This window comes from Nerophis lumbriciformis, linkage group LG02 (genome assembly GCF_033978685.3).
Source record: "Nerophis lumbriciformis linkage group LG02, RoL_Nlum_v2.1, whole genome shotgun sequence".
NCBI classification, from domain to species: Eukaryota; Metazoa; Chordata; class Actinopteri; order Syngnathiformes; family Syngnathidae; genus Nerophis; species Nerophis lumbriciformis.
Window position 1 is genome coordinate 36,831,588 of NC_084549.2, and position 21,962 is coordinate 36,853,549.

Sequence of the window (21,962 nt, forward strand, 5' to 3'; positions counted from 1 at the left end):
CCGGCTGGCCTGGGAACGCCTCGGGGTCCCACAGGAAGAGCTGGACGAAGTGGCTGGGGAGAGGGAAGTCTGGGCTTCCCTGCTTAAGCTGCTGCCCCCGCGACCCGACCTCGGATAAGCGGAAGAAGATGGATGGATGGATGGACAATAATAAAATGCATAGGTAATTGTGTTATGATATAATAAGACGACTCCATATACTTTTATGTTTATATATTATTCACAACTACAATCGTCCCTCTGAGGGCAGCCAGAACTGCAATGTGGCCATCAATGAAAATTAGTTTGACACCTCTTGCTCTAAAATAAAGGAAAACTTGACAGATTTATAATAATATTTAAATGAGTGGTTTCATTGATATCTAAATTCATATTCTGAACACTTATTACATTTATTGGCACTTTTTTGTTAAAAAAAATCCGACCCAAAAAATGTCTTTGGAAAAAAAACATACCACATTATTTAGGGGGTTTATCAAGATATGTTCTAGTCTAGGACTAAACATACCAAGTGTGTGTGTGGCTACGATGGGTTCAGGGCAGGATGAGGGGCTCTTCAGGTGAATTGTGTATTGGGGGCCAGAATTTAGTGCTACACCCCTGATGGACCGCTATACTTTGGAATGCATGTGTTTCTATGGTTAGTAATCCTCACATTTATTGAGTAAACAATTATAAAATGCCATTGTTGCACCTTTATGTTAAAACTATGTAAAAAATAAACAAAATAAAAATATCTAAAAATTCAGTTGTTTTGAGTAAGTTTCAGTGTTTAAAGTGACACAATAATAGTTCACACACTGAACCAAAAAAAAAAAAAAAAGATTCTCATTCATTAAGTCACAAAGAAGGAAGGAGCTTTCTCACTCCACTTGTAATAGCAGCGATCCTGGAAGGAATTCAAGTTTTGGGAGCGGCACATTCCACATCCTGGGATTAAGCTCTACCATAAATGGTAAACTTGCAATGTAACACAGTAGTGACGGCACCGGGAGGCCCAGAAGTAGGCCAGACGAGCATGCTTAAGATCATTTCCGCAGGAAGACAACTCACTCTCCAAATTCAATATAAGTACGATGTTTGTTTAGTGATTAAATATCAATTTGTTTCATGTTGAAAACGACAATAATAGAAGTTAGTCCAGTCGATATAGTAATGTTACGTGATCTGCGTTGCTTCTAAAGATCTCCACATTACCGGTAGAAAGCGACACGTCATTTTATAATATACGATCTTTGAACTCTCACTCGAGCCTGAGGCTGCCCGAAGCGATTGGTCCCAGTGAATTTAAGCCCCGCCCCCTCTAATTCCTTCACTGAAGTCGCGGCCATTGATCATCTATCTCACAGGTCATCAGCAGACGGGAAAGGACTCAGTGGCAGACTACGTAGACTGAAGCTTTTACGGCGCCTAACCTGTAGTTATGCCTCTCCGGGTTGTCATGCAGGGTCCTGGACCCTGGGGATTCAGGCTGGTCGGGGGAAAAGATTTCGAGCAACCGCTGACTATTTCCCGGGTAAGTTTTGCTGGGTGGGTGATGAACCACACCTGGGCTGGAATAGACCACCAAACTAACTTGTTTAACTACTGTGCCAAGTGTTGGCTTTTTGCTACTGCTAGCATTTGATTCAACGCCAAACGGCGTGTAACTCCTGGGGTTACTTGTTTTGAGGATATGAACTTATTTAAAATATATTCGCTAAATATGGCATACAATTGCATGTATACGGAAAATCCGTTTCTTCAAGGGTACCTGAACGCACCTCAAGGTTTACACCAGCACTACCCTTCTCTCTATTTTTATTATACTGTACTATATTGTCTATTTTTCTAACTAGCATTCATAGGTCGTCAATGTTTTTTAATTAGCAGTGGTATTATACTGCTTCATAGTGGAGGTGTGTGTAGTAGAATAGTTGGACCATCTCTTGTTTTTTACAAATGAAGGTAATCAAAATATTAGAAAGAGCATACTGTAATGCTGTGTATCCTCATCCCTAGACAAATTGATACACAGTGGTAAGGATGATAGATATGACCCAAAGTCTATATCGGGACGGCGTGGCGCAGTGGAAGAATGGCCGTGCGCGACCCGAGGGTCCCTGGTTCAATCCCCACCTAGTACCAACCTTGTCATGTCCGTTGTGTCCTGAGCAAGACACTTCACCCTTGCTCCTGATGGGTGCTGGTTAGCGCCTTGCATGGAAGCTCCCTCCATCAGTGTGTGAATGTGTGTGTGAATGGGTAAATGTGGAAGTAGTGTCAAAGCGCTTTGAGTACCTTGAAGGTAGAAAAGCGCTATACAAGTACAACCCATTTATCATTTATTTATGATATTAAATGCAACAATATTTTTGATGATATATACAAACCCCGTTTCCATATGAGTTGGGAAATTGTGTTAGATGTAAATATAAACGGAATACAATGATTTGCTAATCCTTTTCAACCCATATTCAGTTGAATGCACTACAAAGACAATATATTTGATGTTCAAACTCAAACTTTTTTTTTTTGCAAATAATAATTGACTTAGAATTTCATGGTTGCAACAAGTGCCAAAGTAGTTGGGAAAGGGCATGTTCACCACTGTGTTACATGGCCTTTCCTTTTAACAACACTCAGTAAACGATTGGGAACTGAGGAAACTAATTGTTGAAGCTTTGAAAGTGGAATTCTTTCCCATTCTTGTTTTATGTAGAGCTTCAGTCGTTCAACAGTCCGGGGTCTCCGCTGTCGTATTTTACGCTTCATAATGCGCCACACATTTTCGATGAGAGACATGTCTGGACTGTAGGCGGGCCAGGAAAGTACCCGCACTCTTTTTTTACGAAGCCACGCTGTTGTAACACGTGCTGAATGTGGCTTGGCATTGTCTTGCTGAAATAAGCAGGGGCGTCCATGAAAAAGACGGCGCTTAGATGGCAGCATATGTTGTTCCAAAACCTGTATGTACCTTTCAGCATTAATGGTGCCTTCACAGATGTGTGAGTTACCCATGCCTTGGGCACTAATGCACCCCTATACCATCACAGATGCTGGCTTTTGAACTTTGCGTCGATAACAGTCTGGATGGTTCGCTTCCCCTTTGGTACGGATGACACGATGTCGAATATTTCCAAGAACAATTTAAAATGTGGACTCGTCAGACCACAGAACACTTTTCCAATTTGCATGAGTCCATCTTAGATGATCTCGGGCCCAGAGAAGCCGGCGACGTTTCTGGATGTTGTTGATAAATGGCTTTCGCTTTGCATAGTAGAGCTTTCACTTGCACTTACAGATGTAGCGACAAACTGTATTTAGTGACAGTGGTTTTCTGAAGTGTTCCTGAGCCCATGTGGTGATATCCTTTAGAGATTGATGTCGGTTTTTGATACAGTGCCGTCTGAGGGATCGAAGGTCACGGTCATTCAATGTTGGTTTCCGGCCATGCCGCTTACGTGGAGTGATTTCTCCAGATTCTCTGAACCTTTTGATGATATTATGGACTGTAAATGTTGAAATCCCTAAATTTCTTGCAACTGCACTTTGAGAAACGTTGTTCTTAAACTGTTTGACTATTTGCTCACGCGGTTGTGGACAAAGGGGTGTACCTCGCCCCATCCTTTCTTGTGAAAGACTGAGCATTTTTTGGGAAGCTGTTTTTATACCCAATCATGGCACCCACCTGTTCCCAATTAGCCTGCACACTTGTGGGATGTTCCAAATAAGTGTTTGATGAGCATTCCTCAACTTTATCAGTATTTATTGCCACCTTTCCCAACTTCTTTGGCATGTGTTGCTGGCATCAAATTCTAAAGTTAATGATTATTTGCAAAAAAAAAAGTTTATCAGTTTGAACATCAAATATGTTGTCTTTGTAGTATATTCAACTTAATATGGGTTGAAAATGATTGGCAAATCATTGTATTCCGTTTATATTTACATCTAACACAATTTCCCAACTCATATGGAAACAGGGTTTGTAATTGGGTGTATCAATGATAATGGAACCATTTCAAAATGGGTTGCAAAGGCTGCTATATTAGCTGCTGGTGTATTTGGTAACATATTCCAGTACCAGTTGTATTCCATCCATACATCCAATTTCTACCGCTTGTCCCTTTCGTAGTCGCAGGTGGCTGGAGCCTATCCCAGTTGCGCTCGGGCGGAAGGCAGGCTACACCCTGGACAAGTCGCCACCTCATTGCACCTTTCACACTTATTTTTGTCTAAAGTATTTATAATCTACTTGCTAATTTATTTTGTAACTTCTGTTAAAATGTAATAAGCCCTTATTCTTCTGTTGTTTGGATATTTTACATCTGTTTTGGGCGATACTACAAATTTGGATATTGATCCATTACTAAGTAGTTACAGGGGCAATATTGGTCATATCAATGCTGATACTGATACTTAAGATGTTCAAGACCAATGAATAATTCAATGTTTGATCACAATTATAATCACAGAAACGCAGGATGGCGACGTAACAATATCAGATAAATATTTACATTAGTTCCTACTATTGGCTGTGATTTATATCTTTTGGGTTTTGCCCTCAAAGCCCTCCTTTGTCCAAGGACTTATTTCCTGAGTTTGTAAACAATAACAAAAACGACAAAATATGTTTTGATGATCAAAAACAATTACCTACGCACTGTAGAATCGACCATATACTGATACTATATTAAGTATTGTTACTGTTGATAATTGTATCGGGCCGCCCACCTTTGTTTGCATTCAAGAGCTCTAGCTTAGTGGTTAGCATGTCTGTCTATGGCATGTAGTGTTGCATGTTTAGCTATTTCTTATCCTCCAGGGATGATACTTGTACAAAACATAGTTTATTTGCCGCAATGGAGGTGACAATTACTGATTTCGAAGTGGCTTTGCACTGTAAAGGGACTTTAGCTGCTCCGAAAATGCTGTAGTGCATCGAGAATGCGTTTGCTTGCTGTCAAATTTGCGGGACACCACTACAATAGGTCTTTAACATGCATTACCACGATGTAACAATAGTATCAGCCAAATTGATATCATTTTTATTGTCTATATTGCGCAACCCTAGAATAGCCATAGTTTTATGTTACAAAAACAATGTGAAATACATATAAATCATTACTGAAATTGATGAATGACATTTCACATCAATTTTACCTTTGTTGAAGACTTTTGCTACACAACACGGCAATTAGAGAAGGAAGGGGGAAGCAAAGCGAATGTCACCTTTGTACTTTACTTCGGGTTCTTTCTTGAATTCAACCTTCTTAATCCAAGTTCCGGCACTTGCAACTTTCTTTGGCCCCATGGTGGCTTGTTTTGCAGCCGTAATCAATAAAACAAAAAGCTCAAAGACTTGTGGTAAGTAGACTGTGTTAGCAGAGAACTACAGTCAACCAGTGAGGATGTCATTAAAAGGCGACATAACTGGGGAAGAGTGACTACTGGTTGGGGAGTTGAGAGCTTGCTACTACAGGCACGTTTTGCAACGAAGATACATTGCGAACACAGTTGGACTCACATATTGTATAAATAATATGACAAGAATTAGGACTTTCTGGTCATTCACTTCCGCGGACAATAACTAAGACGGTATACAAAAACCTGGGGCAAACTTGGAGAAGAAAAAAGACTGACTGTGTGCACGGTTTTTTCTTTCATTTGAGTGTCAATGGAATAAAAAAATGTTACTTCTATATTTTGTAGAAAATGGATGTAGAGCATTAGCAGTATATTTTCATTGGCATTTATTGATGTTAGAAGAATTGAGGCTGCTATTTTAGTGTTTCTCAGTTCTGTCCTCCCCTCCCATTTAAACATGATTACACATTCCTGAGCTGTGCCAAAGTTTCCTGTCTTCAGGGCTTGATTTCCAGCAGTGTGTGCCCCTCAGGCTTCTCTCTGCCAACCATGTCGCCGCCTGTGTGTACAATAAACAATAAACTGCATTTAGGTCAGTGTGTGAAGGTCAACAAGGTTTGAGATGAGAGAGTCAAAGACGGTATGAGTAACTTTTGGGCAACCAAACGTATATTCATAATTTATGTCTCCAATGATGCAGGTGACCCCTGGAAGTACAGCAGCCCAAGCAAACCTGTGTATTGGCGACACGATCTTAGCTATTGATGGCGAAAGCACGGACAACATGACTCACTTGGAAGCACAGAACAAAATCAAAGGCTGCATAGAAGAGATGGTGCTTTCAATAGACAGGTAAATATGCAGCAGTCTGGCCTGCATTTCCTCAGGCTTGACAAGCATTTGTGTGGGACACCTCAGGCCCAACCCAGGTGTTAAGGCAATGATGCAATGTTTAGGCATGCCTTTTGAAGAACAGTGTTTTATTGAACCCTTTTGTGCTTATTCATCTTTCCTATAATAATAATAATAATAATAATAATAATTACTATTATTATTATTAATGTTATTGCATGATACAAGTCAGTTTGAGGTCACAACTTACAGCTGTTTAAATTAAAAATGTGTTTTTTAACTCTTGCTGATTAAGTTTTACGCGCTAACAAAGTCATGAACAGTCCATATTTTATTGCTAGGTTTAAATTAACAAATAAAAACATTTATCAACAAATTGATAAAGGAAATGCTTTGCATTGTATTTCAGTGGAATTGTGACTCCTACAACACACATAAAGCACACAAATCCTGTCGTTTCAGCAGGACAGAAGAAATACGAGATATTGTCTCAGGAGCTCTATCGAATATATCTCACATTGTGGAGTAAGCATGATTTACACAGGCGGAGTTGGTTAAAAATCTCAAAGGAGCTGGAACCACAGTCAGCAAGAAAAGCAAAACTCTACTGTAATGGTCTTTCGCACAAGACCCGCCTGCTCAAGAAGACACATGTACATGCCTGAGTGAAGTTTGCCTATGAACACCTAAATGACTGAAAGGTCTTGGGAGAATGTGGTGTTCAGATGAGACCTACATTGTGTTTGGTGGCAGAGAAAGACTGAATATGACTCCAACACCATCCATCAAACATTAAGGTGGAAACATTCTACTTTGGGAATGTGTCTATACTAAACGTACAGGGAGACCTCACTGCATTGATGGACTGATAAATGTACTAATGTACTGTACAATCTTGGCTGAGAAACTTCTAGACCTAGCCAAAACACTGTAGATGTGTTGTGGACAGGTTGTCCAGTATGATAATTGTCGTAAATGTACAATGAAGCCAAGAAAAACATTGAACCAGTCTGCAGACCTAAATCCCGCAGACAATCTTTAGGAGGGAGCTGAAGCTTCAGAAACCTTCCAAATTTTGAGATTATTAATAAGGATGAGTTGATCTAAATCCCTTGAGAGTTTCACAATCCTAGTGGGCAACTACAAAAAGCATCTGTGCTTGCCAACAAAGGTATCTCCACAAAGCAGTACAACAGTGCTTCTCCGTTCTTTTCTGTCATGACCCCCGCAGGGTAGAAAAATTGTACCGCAAACCTCCTGAATTGAATTACTTTAGAGAACTCTATAATCGTATTTAGTGGCTGTCATTAGCCCTTTTTGCACTGAACATCCTTTCAAATCTGGGCGTCAAGCTTGATATTGCTCAACGTTAAGATAAGATCTGTACTTTTTTATTGCAGCAGCAGAAAAAAAAACATTTCACAAAGATAGATGTTGCAAAGAGTAGTAGTGTCATGCTTTGTTTTGGTTTTATGGTGGTTCTTCCTATTTTTTAATGTTAATTCCTGTCCAGCACTCTTATTTTTTTACTTTCCACTTCCTTTTCTTTTGTCTTTGCAGCACCTTTACTTTGTTGGCCAACACGCCTGTTCTGATTTTGCAATCAAGTGTATTTAGGTTCAGCCCTTGTTGCTGGCTGGTACTGGAACGTTGCTTTTAAATGCACACTCTGCGTCTCATGTCTCAAAACTGTTGCTGTCTTCCAGAATTCCGTTTAGTTTACTTTGTAGCCTGTTTAGTTTAGTTTTGTAGTGCGTAGCTTTCCCTATGCTTAGAATGCACTCCCAGCTGCATGCATCTTTTGTTTTGTTGTATATTAGAAGGGCTGTTTGCAACATTTACACAGATGCCTAGAGGGCGCTAACTTTCCAAAGTATTTTAAACAGTATATGCCGCCCTCTTACGGCTTCTCGTACGTAATGACGTACGGTAATTAAGTATGTACATAACAATTGCACGTGCATTAGCTTTAGGTGTTTTTATTTAATAGCAATTTGGATATTTAGTATTAGCTCTCATTGAATGTATATTCTATCATAAGAACAAGTACTTCTGATTCTGACATGCTACACATTTTTTGTCGCTTCTCTTTGACTGTTTTTGTATGTGTGCACATGCTCGCCGTGCGTACGTGTTGACGAGAGAGGGTGAGTGACTGCCGTGAGCGGTAGAAAATGGATGGATGGATGGAATTTTTGTAATTGTGAAAAACATAGACAATTGTCAAACAAATGTGTTCTGTTAAACCACTAATGGCAATATAAGCTGGTGTTCTTATATGTTTTGCTTTGAAAAATGTTACTTGAGGGGGGGAAATAATACATTTTTAGATGCATCGCAATTCGGACATGAACAATTATAAAATCGATTAGTAATTGTCGATAATCGATATATTTACTGTAAATAATGTAATGCAGACTGTTCTAAAATTTGTCTGACTACGGTGAACCACCTCACTGAGAAATCCGACCAGCTCCTTTATTTTAGGGTACTTATGTTCCAGTTTTGCACACATTTCCATGAATTTATTAAATGGGATAGGAATTTCTTATTACAAATGCATTGTTATTTAAAGTTGCAAGTGATAAACGCTGATTTAGTGAAACAAAAATAAATGTAAAACTGCATCAATATACATAAAGTAAAGATGCATCAATAATCGATTTTTAATCTAATCGTAGCTCCTGAATTGAAATGGTAATCGAATCCTGAAGTGGCCAAAGATTCCCGCCTCTAAATGTTACTGTGAGGAAGTTGCAAACCGCACCTTTTAAATACATTTTACCTGAATGCTGTCTTCTGCACATTGGGATCACGACAACCACATGCCGCCCAAGCGTCACAAGTAGAATACCATAAAATGCACGTCTGTCTCATTTCCTACCATAGTTGCGGTGAATCCAAAGGCTATGTATGCTTTGGCATACTTCGGGGTTTTTATATTCTGATTATCGTCACTCGTTTTCCTTCCCGCTGACAACTCCTCAGTTAGCTTAGCACACAGGTGTTCCTGTGTACTTACTACTCCTACTGGGTAGAACAAGGAGCCTGTGAATTGGATTGAGCACTGTTGTCACCAAGCTGCAAGCTCTTGTATCATTCTAACATGAATACTAGAGTGCAGACACACATAACAAAAATCTCCCGTGCCGCCTGAGACCCCCTTGTCCCGACCCACAATTTGAGAAACCTGTACGAGGCCATGTGTTGCTTGGGGATCAAATACTTGTTAAACTCAATGTACAAATTAATGTAAAACTTTTGTATTTAATGTGTTTTCTTTGTTTCAGGTTGATATTCTCTCTCTTTATGTTTACAGTACACTTAATCAAAAAAGATATGGACTGAGCAAACTTAACAAATGTATACATCCTCCTGAGAGCCAGTGTCTTCTGCAGTGGACATTTGTTTGTCGTCTATTTCTTTTGTTACTGTATATGTCCACTGCAGAGGATGTTGGCTGTCAGGAACTCTAGACAAAAAGCACAGTACATGCAAGGGTGTTTGCTGTGGTGATACGCAATATTTAGAAGCCAGGCAGTTCTGCAAACAGTTCTTCAATTAATGTGTTCCCTCCTCTTGGTTTCAGATCAGAAAATAAGTTGTGGTCGCCGTTGTCATCAGAAGAAGGGAAGTCACATCCCTACAAGATGAATCTTGCGTCTGAGCCACGGGTATGTGTCTGCTGACTCCACATCAAACCTGGAGCTTGCATAATCACTCACTCTCCTCTGTCATTCAGAGGAAAATTAGCAGATTTAACTTTCCAGCAGTCTGCGAGTCTGAATGTTTGGCTCGCCGCATCCCTCCCGCCAAGGATGAAGTCATTGTTTACTTCCCAACAGGAGGTTTCCTAGGCGACCAGTAGTTTATCAGCTCAGCTGTGACGCAAGCCTCAGTTCCTGCCCGCTGAGTGGAAAGCTAAGGCCAGTGTGACGTGTCGCAGGCTCTGTGTGTGCTCTGCTAGTCGCACAATTGTGTTCCTTTGTTGTTGATGTGCGGTTTTGTCACCAACACAAACGCATGTCAAATGCCTGAATGCCGTCTGTCACTTGAATGGCTTGTCACTTTTTGATGTGTCCAAATTATTGTGTTATGGAACGACTGATTCATGATTTAGCTTCTGGTCAGTTACTCGTTTGTCATTTCACTGTGGGATGTTTGAAACATGAGCCCGTTGCTGTGTCGCTTTAGTGAAGCATTAGATGGCAATACTTGTGTGTGCACGCCAGTGGCATTCCACTGTCATGACATCTTTGTTTCTAATGACTTTTCTTAAAAAACTTAAGCTGAGCTAGAATTTGAAGTTATTTAAACTGATAAAGGTGCAGCTAACCAGAAGCAGTCGCTTAGACATGTTGAAATGAGTGTGCTTTGATTTGTCAGTTTTATTTCACAACTGCTGAATACTTGTTTCAGTTGCATAAAGAGCACTTCAACAGAAACTTCTATGTATTTGGCAGGAGATGAAACAAATAGGCTCCGCCCACAACAGGAGTGCCCTGCCCTTCTCTGGTTTTGGTCCCAAGGTTGTGACCAACCAGTACAACAACCCAGCTGGCCTCTACTCCTCAGAGAACATCAAGAACTTCAACTCGGCTGTGGACGAAGTTAAAACCGTGGCTACCACCAGCGAACCTGACAATGTGTAAGGAAGTATTTCCTTTTTTCTTACCAGGGATGGACTTAGGGCTTATCCCAGATGAGTGAGGGATTTTTTAACATGTGTAAAAAGTTGGTGCTTTTTTAAAAATCATCTCAACTTTAAAATTCTGACTACTTTGAAGTAATTTAGCATTGCACAGACAGCTGCTGATAGCAGTCTTGTTAGCATTGAGTGGCACGCTGTGTCTCAATGAGTCCTTCTACGTCCTGCTGTTGCTCACGTCGAAGCATCACCAATGTGGAGATGTGTTTTTGATGAATGTCATGAGAGGCAGTTTAACCCCTCTGTGGTGACATTTGGCATAAGCATAAGAAAAACAGGCCACACACACATTCAGTTTTGTGAAATATGATACATGTTGTCAAATTCTGGTTTATTTGCTCTGCATATACTGTTTGACTTATGAAATGTAATGTCTTGCCTAGCAAAGCATATCACATATCGAGTCTGACGCAGCTCAGATCTCCTTGGTGGAGCAATTAATTATTTTATGCATGTATGAGATGGTGATAAAGGCAAGGCGACTGGGTGAAGTGGTCAGGGTGGACTTGAACCACAAATGTTGGGGTTCATGGTCTGTCAGTTGTAATGATTTAGGTTGCTGCAATGTTTTTTTAAACCTGTTTGCCAATGTTATTGCTGTCATTTTCTAAATTAGACCAGTGGTTTTGCTCTGTCACCCAAATGTAATCCTTGCATCTGCAGATATACTGGCCTTCATGTTGCTGGTCATGTTTAGCATAACCATAGGACCATGTTTACCGGTTTACACTGAGGTTCATCCAAATCATGGGAACCATGGTAAATTTCCATTTTTTAATACAATCTGTCAGCTACAGTGGTATTAATAGGATGTATTGCACCAACCATTCTTACCAAGAGTACCAGATTACCACCAAAAATAGCAATAATTTAATTGAACACAACTAAAAACGACACAACTTTAACTGTTAAAGAATATCTGTACAAAATACAGTGGTACCTCAGCTTATAAATGCCTTAACTTTAGGTCAAAAATATGCAGAATTGTGTGTGTGTGTGTGTGTGTGTGTGTGTGTGTGTGTGTGTGTGTGTGTGTGTGTGTGTGTGTGTGTGTGTGTGTGTGTGTGTGTGTGTGTGTGTGTGTGTGTGTGTGTGTGTGTGTGTGTGTGTGTGTGTGTGTGTGTGTGTGTGTGTGAGAACCCAAAACCAGCCAAATTATATTCAATTGAATACACTGCAAAGACAAGATATTTAATGTTTGAACTGGTAAACTGATTTTTTTGTTGTTGCAAATAATCATTAACTTAGAGTTTAATGGCAGCAACGCATTGGAAAAAAGTTGGCACAGGGGCATTTTTACCACTGTGTTACATGGCCTTTCCTTTTAACAACACTCAGTAAACATTTGGGAACTGAGGAGACACATTTTTTAAGCTTCTCAGGTGGAATTCTTTCCAATTCTGGCTTGATGTACAGTCCGGGGGTCTCCATTGTGGTATTTTAGGCTTCATAATGTGCCACACATTTTCAATGGGAGACAGGTCTGGACTACAGGCAGGCCAGTCTAGTACCCGCACTCTTTTACAATGAAGCCACGTTGATGTAACACGTGGCTTGGCATTGTCTTGCTGAAATAAGCAGGGGCGTCCATGGTAACGTTGCTTGGATGGCAACATATGTTGCTCCAAAACCTGTAATTACCTTTCAGCATTAATGGCGCCTTCACAGATGTGTAAGTTACCCATGTCTTGGGCACTAATACACCCCCATACCATCACAGATGCTGGCGTTTCAACTTTGCGCCTACAACAATCCGGAAGGTTCTTTTCCTCTTTGGTCCTGAGGACACGACGTCCACAGTTTTCAAAAACAATTTGAAATGTGGACTCATCAGACCACAGAACACTTTTCCACTTTGTATCAGTCCATCTTAGATGAGCTCAGGCCCAGCGAAGCCGACGGCGTTTCTGGGTGTTGTTGATAAACGGTTTTCGCCTTGCATAGGAGAGTTTTAACTTGCACTTACAGGTGTAGCGACCAACTGTAGTTACTGACAGTGGGTTTCTGAAGTGTTCCTGAGCCCATGTGGTGATATCCTTTACACACTGATGTCGCTTGTTGATGCAGTACAGCCTGAGGGATCGAAGGTCACGGGCTTAGCTGCTTACGTGCAGTGATTTCTCCAGATTCTCTGAACCCTTTGATGATATTACGGACTAGGGATGTCCCGATCCGATATTTGGATCGGATCGGCCGCCGATATTTGCCAAAAAATGCGTATCGGCAAGGCATGGGAAAATGCCGATCCAGATCCAGTTTAAAAAAAAACTCCGCTCCGTGTTTTCCAACGCACCGATTTAAATAATACATTCCACTTTTCTGCTGCTCCCTAATTTCCGTTCCGCATTTTCCAGCACACCTTCAACACATCCACAGGTCTGTAGATTCTCACGCAGTTGCTTTTAGCTGCTGGCATTGCACGACAGGCTCTTCTCACTCTTTCCTGTGTCTCCCTCTCCTTCTTACACACGTCACATACTGTCACGTCATACGTCACATACGTATACGTCCTCTCCCAGCAGAGAGGTAGCAGCATGGCTAACGTTAGCTGTGATGCTAGCGCAGCCGTGTGACCAACGTTCTCTCTAAGGTGCGCGCTTGTGCAATTGCGCACTGCTCAGACGTCCTCTGCGCATAGCAATTATATGCCACGCACAAAATAAAATAAAAAAATAAGCGCATAACAATTTTCGACACACGGACACGACAGAGAAAACAGTTTTCGTCATCATTGTTCAAATATTGTATCGTCTGTCGAGACGCTTATCTCCATTCGGTGCTACACGCCCACACCATCAAAATGCAGAGGCAAAAATTTCCAGATCAACACCGTATGAAAAAATTAGTGATTTTTTTTTAGTTGTGATTTCCTTCTCTGCATGAAAGTTTAAAAGTAGCATATATTAATGCAGTATGAAGAAGAATGTTTTAATGTAGACATGCAAGCTTTGAAAGAAAATTTTGAAAATCAAGACTACATTTCCTGCAAATGGGTGCATTTCTACCCTATATTTTAACTTTAGATTTATTCTCATATCAAACTCTTTTGGCTGTCTTTTTGACACTTACATCCGGCGCCCCCCTCCACACCCTGGATTATAAATAATGTAAATAATTCAATGTAATTATCTTGTGTGATGACTGTATTATGATGATAGTATATATCTGATAGTATATATCTGTATCATGAATCAATTTAAGTGGACCCCGACTTAAACAAGTTGAAAAACTTATTGGGGTGTTACCATTTAGTGGTCAATTGTACGGAATATGTACTTCACTGTGCAACCTACTAATAAAAGTCTCAATCAATCAATCAAAACACATAGAATCATCATACTGATGTGATTATATGCATCAAGTATTCATTCAAGGCTGAGACAAAATATCGAGATATATATTGTGTATCGCAATATGGCCTTAAAATATCGCAATATTAAAAAAAGGCCATATCGCCCAGCCCTAGTTTCAATGATGCCATTTCTGTTTGTCATGTATAATTTTGTCTATTTTGTGTTTATCCTTGAATAAACAGGTCAGTTTCTTGTTACCAACCATTGTGTATTATTCAAACTCCCCTAATTCAGCTGGCTAGTTTTTATCAAGAGTACTAAAACCCTTTTCAATATGATTCTGACAACAAAGTAGGCTAAATTACTTTAAACTTTAATACATGCTCGGATAGGCCAGTATCGGTATCGGTATCGGATCGGAAGTGCAAAAACAATATCGGTATCGGATCGGAAGTGCAAAAACCTGGATCGGGACATCCCTATTACGGACCGTAGATGGTGAAATCCCTAAATTCCTTGCAATAGCTGGTTGAGAAAGGTTTTTCTTAAACTGTTCAACAATTTGCTCATGCATTTGTTGACAAAGTGGTGACCCTCGCCCCATCCTTGTTTGTGAATGACTGAGCACTTCATGGAATCTACTTTTATACCCAATCATGGTTCCCCACCTGTTCCCAATTAGCCTCTTCACCTGTGGGATGTTCCAAATAAGTGTTTGATGAGCATTCCTCAACTTTATCGGTATTTATTGCCACCTTTCCCAACTTCTTTGTCACGTGTTGCTGGCATCAAATTCTAAAGTTAATGATTATTTGCAAAAAAAAAATGTTTCAGTTTGAACATCAAATATGTTGTCTTTGTAGCATATTCAACTGAATATGGGTTGAAAATGATTTGCAAATCATTGTATTCCGTTTATATTTACATCTAACACAATTTCCCAACTCATATGGAAACAGGGTTTGTAGTTTAGAGAAAAGGAAAGATTGGCCTGGCCCACTAGGATCCCTCTTTATGTTTGTGAACTTTATAGTCCATACATTTAGAGTGATGTGATAATCAAACACTCTAGAAGTCTAGAATGAAAGAGTATATAAGAGAATTGACAGAGTGTGTGTACCTTCAGTGATGAATGATGAGCAGAGGCAGAGTTTAGAGTGTCTTCTTTAGCTTGCTTTCCATGTTTATGTACTCACTGTCCACTGTGTCCAAGTACGTGGAAAATGTTTTCGCGCCATTTGCCGTTTGACGCCGGTGTCATGCCAATTAGCTGCCTGAAAGCGGGTGACTCCACTGTAGAAATAGCCTGCATGTCTTCTCGCACATACAATGGCTCTATCAATGTTGTCCTGGCTAGCAGTCCCTCCGTTAAAATCCTTAGGTGAAGTGTGTCTCTCTTTACTAGCTTCGTCGAAGCATGTTGCTTTTGTAGCTGTTTCAGCAGATTTGAATTGCTGTTTTGGGCAGTAGATGGGACCTTTGATCCAAGACACAACTTACATTGAACTAAAATGTTATTTTCTTTGTGCTCAACAAAAGAAAAGTAGTGAGAATATCTCCATGTTAAGAAACTCTGCTTCGGCTCCTCCATGATGTCGTGTTCGTAATCCCAGACACGCCCCCCCCGCCCCACACACACACACCCACACACACACCCACACACACAAAGCACGCGGCGCGCCTCTTCTCTTCCTTGTGACACAGGATGAATCAGAAGGACGACACTGCAATTCTCAAATAAAACACACTCAGTTCTTCTCAGTTTCTAGCCGATACTATATAAAAAAATAACGTAAAATAACGCTGTAACGCATCATGTAGTAACGGTAACTGAGTTACTGAATATAAAAAATAGACTACTAGTTACCGCAGAAAATAACAGTGTTACAGTAACGAGTTACTTTGTAACGCATTAGTCCCAACACTGATAGTAATACATTAGCTGTACATCCATCCATTTTCTACCGCTTGTTACTCTCAGGGTCACAGGTGGGCAGTCGCAATGGTGTGTATATTACAACTACAGTATCTTTAAAATCAGTTCACACTTGCACGTAGTCCAGGAAACAAAACCCATATTTTTTTTAATCGTTTGCGTGGTGTCCTAGGGGTGAGGGGGATACGTGTTAATCCTGTCCGATCTGCGCGATATAAGGTTGTCTTTGAATTTTGCTCCCTTGTGTAAATGAGTTTGACACACCTGCTCCAAATGCACCAATCTGTTGATTTTTGCCTTGTAGAGTTGCATCAGAGACAGCAAAAGCCACCAAGCGGCCGCCCATAGCAGCTGATTCCGAGGTATATAAAATGCTGCAAGAGAACCAAGACGCTGATGAGCCACCTCGACAGTCTGCTTCATTCAGGGTGCTTCAGGAGAGTCTTGAGACAGGTAATTACATTTGGTTTTATCAACATACCAGTTTTACATTAATTTGATTCAAGATTATATTCCCAATAAATGTAACGACAAATTGGATATATTATTTCAAATTGTGTGTATTGTAGGTAACCCTGACAAACCATCAGGGTTCAGGAGTGTCAAAGCACCGTCAAGTAGAATTGGATCCTCAATTGGAAGTGCAGAGAAGCTGCCTGTCTGTGATAAATGTGGGTCAGGGATTGTGTAAGTATTTCATCCTTTTAGTTTGCTAGTTTGCTTTAGTTGTTTTTTTAAAGCAGTGTTGTGTTTTTACACCTTACATATTGTCGTCTGGGTTTTTTAATCTTAATAATCAGACACCTCATTCTTCAATGCCAATCGCTGGTCATGGCTTTGTAGCTCTGGCGCCACCTCTTGGATTTAAACACGTTTCACATGTTTTTGTAATAAGTAGTGTGTTAGCAGCGTCTACTGAAGATATTTGATCAATCTCTTGTTTAGGGCGCTAGCTTCATCACAGTGTCGCTGTGCATGAAGGGACAACATTAGACAGGCAACATTACAACAGACAGGAGTTTAATACAAAAATGATACATGCATAATAAGTAGCTTACAGGTCTACATACATGCAACAGTACATTGGTTTTGGTCAAAAAATGGTCAGAAGAAAATCAAATTGTACAAAAACTGAAGAAATTTTTTCTGCAAGAAATAATGTAAAGCCAATTAACCCTTTCTTGACACCCAAATATTCGAACACAAAACACATTTTATAGAGAATTATTGTAAGTTTACATGGTGAAAACAAAAAGAAACACATATAAATGGATAATTTAACATTTAGCATCACTTACCTTTAATGGAAGACTCTTGTTGGCGAAGACGACGATGAGCGAAGAGGTAGGAACGGAAGGAAGAGCCACATAGTTATTTTTTTAATTTGTTTTTCTCACCTTCTTTATCAAGGTGTGGGATTCTTAGTTTGGGCACCTGATTGTGCGCAATTGCACGGACTACTTCGTTACACGCGGTTAAACCCTATGATAAACAAGGACGGCATGCAACAACTATGGATGATACTCGAAACCGATTTTCCCGGTTGTTCGTTAAGAAAAGAACCGAGTCCTCGGACTCTAATCCCTTTTTGTTAACTGGTACCCGTTATCGTGACCACTATAGTAAAGAAAAAGAGTTGGTTCTTTATTCGAATCCCTGAGAACGAATCCCGTCCCGACCAGAAATTGCCCGTGAGACATCAGAAGAAATGACGTCACGTAGCTCAGTCATTAGGCGCAGATGGGGAAAGCAGGAAAAACAATGGACCGGAAAAAGCGCTCCAAGGTGTAATAAAGTTCAAAACAAAAGGTATAATCCAATGAAATAACTTTACTGAGAGATTTGAGCAGGGTACAAACACATGACGAACACTTTTACGACCTCCCGAAAACATAGCAACCAGGCTAGCAACACACCTCCTTTACGGCAGCTGTCGCAACGTTCTTAAAGCAACCGCAGCACATGCATATATATATACACAACATATATGACATGATCTCCCTTTTTTAACTTTTGTTTTTCTTTCCTTGTAAACAAAACAAAATCACACTGTATATGTGTTGTCTGTCTAATTATAAATAATGCAGACGAGGCGTGTTGGTTAAGTTCTTGACGTTTACTTTCACAGCGTGCTCATAACCTCATTCTTTGCTGCCGGGTGGCGACATGCAACAACACTTTTCGGGGCTACCACGCATGCTCGTCACTCCCGTTGCATGCTGTGTAGTGTAGTTGTTATATTCCCTAGCTCATTACATCACATCTTTCGCCCTATGAAGAAATAATGTTAACTCATAGTGTATTTCTTTTTTTAGCTTTAACTTTTAATTTTTTAGCATTGTAACCACATTTGCAAACAACTTTTCTCTTCATAGAATTTTCTTTCAATAAAGAAATAAAGTGCAAAAATGTCAAAGCATCATAACAAACAGTTATGTCAAATAGCAGCAGAATCGCACTTTTTGGAGAGCTTTGTGCCCAAGGGACTGATTTTATTTAAAACTAAATTATTATTTATACACCTATAGTGATCACAGAGACAGGTTGTTGTTTTTGTGTTACTGTATATATTTGTTTTTCTGAAAAATCCCACTTAATATACTTTGGGTAACAACAGTCAATATTTATTTATTTTATTTTATTTTTTTAGGGGGGTAACAGTCAATATTTATTTATTTATTAGATTTTACTTTTTTCTTGTATAATAAAAGTGAGCTTTTGTTAAACCACATATTGTGGGTTTTTTTCCATATACAACAACCTATCTGGACTCGATAAGAGAATCGACAAGGATTCGGTTCGATAAGAGGATTCGATAATAGGCTCGAACTCGATAATTTCTTATCAAACATCATCCCTAGCAACAACTGAGGCAAAGTTTTGTCGATAACCAAATCATCCGAAACCTGAGGTACCACTTTTATACTATATGAATTGAGTATCAATGAACAGCATAATATGAATAAATGTGCGGTTGCAGGCGCAAACAAGCACTCAAGCAGTCCTCAAAGCGGACTCAACCAAACTGCCTCTAGGTAGTGTTGCAATTTTCCATGCCAACAAGCAAGTTTGCCTGTTAAGCAGTCCATTTTACAGTAAGGCTCCACTTTTTAAAATCGATGCCAATTTATATTGAATTTGACACAGACATGCTACTGATTAGTATTAAAGATTTTACATTGCGATTTCAACACCTCCAAATTGGTCATGAAAATTACAACTAACATGTATGTTACAATCAAACAGCTGGTGTGTAATAGGTACAATGCTTACACTATAAATACTTTATAGGGCGCGACAAAAGATACTTATTCAGTTTAATGGCAAAGACTACTCCCTGTTTAGGGTCCTACGTCTTGCAAATAAGACACAGATGTGTACGTGATCAAGATAAAACAACTACACAGCGCAGTTATCATTATCAGCCCACTGATGAATGTTAATTAAAAAAATGATTTCATTTTGAAACAAATTAACATTTATTCACAAATAAACACACAGAAGTTGAGTACCGGTAGCCATTCCCCGGTACCGTGTTGATTCAAATGGGAAAGTTACCCATCCCTAAAAATAACTGCCCTGAATGCCATGACAGCCTTTTGTAATGATTATTTTTTCATCATAGTGAGTATAATCTATTCTGTTTATTAATCACATCTACTGATGAATTCCTGACTTTGTGTCTCAGCGGGAAGTTGGTGAAGCTGCGTGACAAGTTCCGGCACCCTGACTGTTTCACTTGCACCGACTGCGACATCAACCTGAAACAGAAGGGACATTTCTTTGTGGAGGAGCAGATTTACTGCGAGAAGCACGCACGCGAGAGAATGACCCCGCCTGAAGGCTACGACGTGGTCACCGTCTTCCCCAAATAAAGCTTCTCCAACCAAGCCTTGGACTGCACACAGTTAAAGGACAAGCGGGCACAATCCCACACTTGGCTTCTCTTTTTTTCCTTTGCGCTCTTCTGTGCGGGCCACTGGCACTGGACACGATGTTTATTTGCACATGTGAACTTTGATCTCCACAATAGGAAAAGCATTTGTTTATATTCCAGCCATGTTGTGCCACTGGGTGCAGTATTCATGAGAAAAGAACCACTCACTGTCTTTGATGGGTATATGTTGATGATACTCTTTTTAAACCTGGGAACAAGGGACGCTCTTTTACCCACAAAACCATTTTCTACCGTTTTTATTCAATAGACCAATATATTCCAAAAACACGCCAAATAAATATTTGTTTAAATCAGTTGCCCGAAATGTTTACCTGCGATGGCATGAATGTTAGTCACTAGATCAAGTTTTGAAAGTCATTACCAAGTGAGCTCCTTTTCACTGTAGAGCGACTTGGAGTAAAAGGTGAGTGGACGACAAATCTGGCCAGCTGTTGCAGAGAACTCCTCTGCACCAGGTGTGTCAGCCCGGCTCAACACAGGAAGGAAGTGTGTTGCTGTATGTTGCTCGCACATGCGCAGAGTCTCTGTCAGAGCCCAGATGTAATTGTGGGCGAATCGCAGCGTTTCGATCTTGGTCAGCTTGGCGTCGTCCGGCAGAGCTGGTAGAATGTTCCTCAGCGTGTTCAGGGCAGAGTTGAGGTTGTGCATCCGGTGACGCTCCCTGTCGTTGGCCTTCATCCTGCGCCTGCCCCGCACTGCATGCACACGTGTGGTCATCGCTGTCCTGGATGTGTGCTCTTTGGGAAACATCCTGGGGAAGGGAGAGTCTTTAGCCTTTACTCTGTCATTACTAAGCAACCATTATAACTGCTGTACATTGGAGCTAAAAGAATATAATGTTGGAAGTATTATAACCATGAAGGGTAAGGATGTCCGATAATGGCTTGTTTGCCGATATTCCGATATTGTCCAACTCTTAATTACCGATTCTGATATCAACCGATATATACAGTTGTGGAATTAACACATTATTATGCCTAATTTTGTTGTGATGCCCCGCTGGATGCATTAAACAATGTAACTTTACCATGAATTGATTAACGTGGACCCCGACTTAAACAAGTTGAAAAGCTTATTCGGGTGTTACCATTTAGTGGTCAATTGTACGGAATATGTACTGTACTGTGCAATCTACTAATACAAGTTTCAATCAATCAATCCAAAACAAGGTCTTCCAAAATAAGAGAACAACTTCAACTCCAGTTATGGAAAAAAAGTGCCAACATGGCACTGCCATATTTATTATTGAAGTCACAAAGTGCTTTTTTTTTTAAACATGCCTCAAAACAGCTTGGGATTTGGGACATGCTCTCCCTGAGATAATCCTGATACCCACTACAACTATGGGAAATACTATACTTTGACTTTATTTTTTTAAACATGCCTCAAAACAACAGCTACAAAAACAGAAGGCACACAGCATCAGTCCAGAGTATACTAGCCTACTTCTGCGTTTTACCGGATATGTACCGCTGCTTTTTGAAACCGATACCGATCATTTCCGATATTACATTTTAAAGCATTTATTGGCCGATGATATCGGCCCTCTCTAATGAGGGATGTCAAACTCGTTTTCATTGAGGACCACATCGCAGTAATGGCTGCCTTCAGAGGTCCACTTTTTTATTAATTTAAATGATGCATTAACCTGTGATTAATCAAAATTCAAATGGATCTGATTATTTTTTTCAATATATCATTTGACAGCATTGATATAAATGTGTACCGGTAATCACCTCATATTATTACATTATTGCCTATGCCTATTAGATTTTTTTTCATGTACAAACTAATGGATACATCATACGTAAAGGTGACAATATTTTTATCTTTACTAACATATGTTTGTAATACACTATGCATCCATCC

General features: G+C 40.0%; 1 protein-coding gene across 1 annotated transcript; it reads left to right on the forward strand.

The window, feature by feature from the left end:
* The first annotated feature begins 1,308 nt into the window (after positions 1-1,308).
* pdlim1 (PDZ and LIM domain 1 (elfin)) lies at positions 1,309-20,386 on the forward strand. Its single transcript, XM_061961982.1, has 7 exons — positions 1,309-1,516; positions 6,047-6,198; positions 9,788-9,872; positions 10,662-10,846; positions 16,440-16,588; positions 16,705-16,822; positions 19,824-20,386. The coding sequence occupies exons 1-7, from the start codon at positions 1,424-1,426 to the stop codon at positions 20,008-20,010; spliced, it is 969 nt and encodes a 322-aa protein (XP_061817966.1). The 5' UTR covers positions 1,309-1,423; the 3' UTR covers positions 20,011-20,386.
* Positions 20,387-21,962: the final 1,576 nt, after the last annotated feature.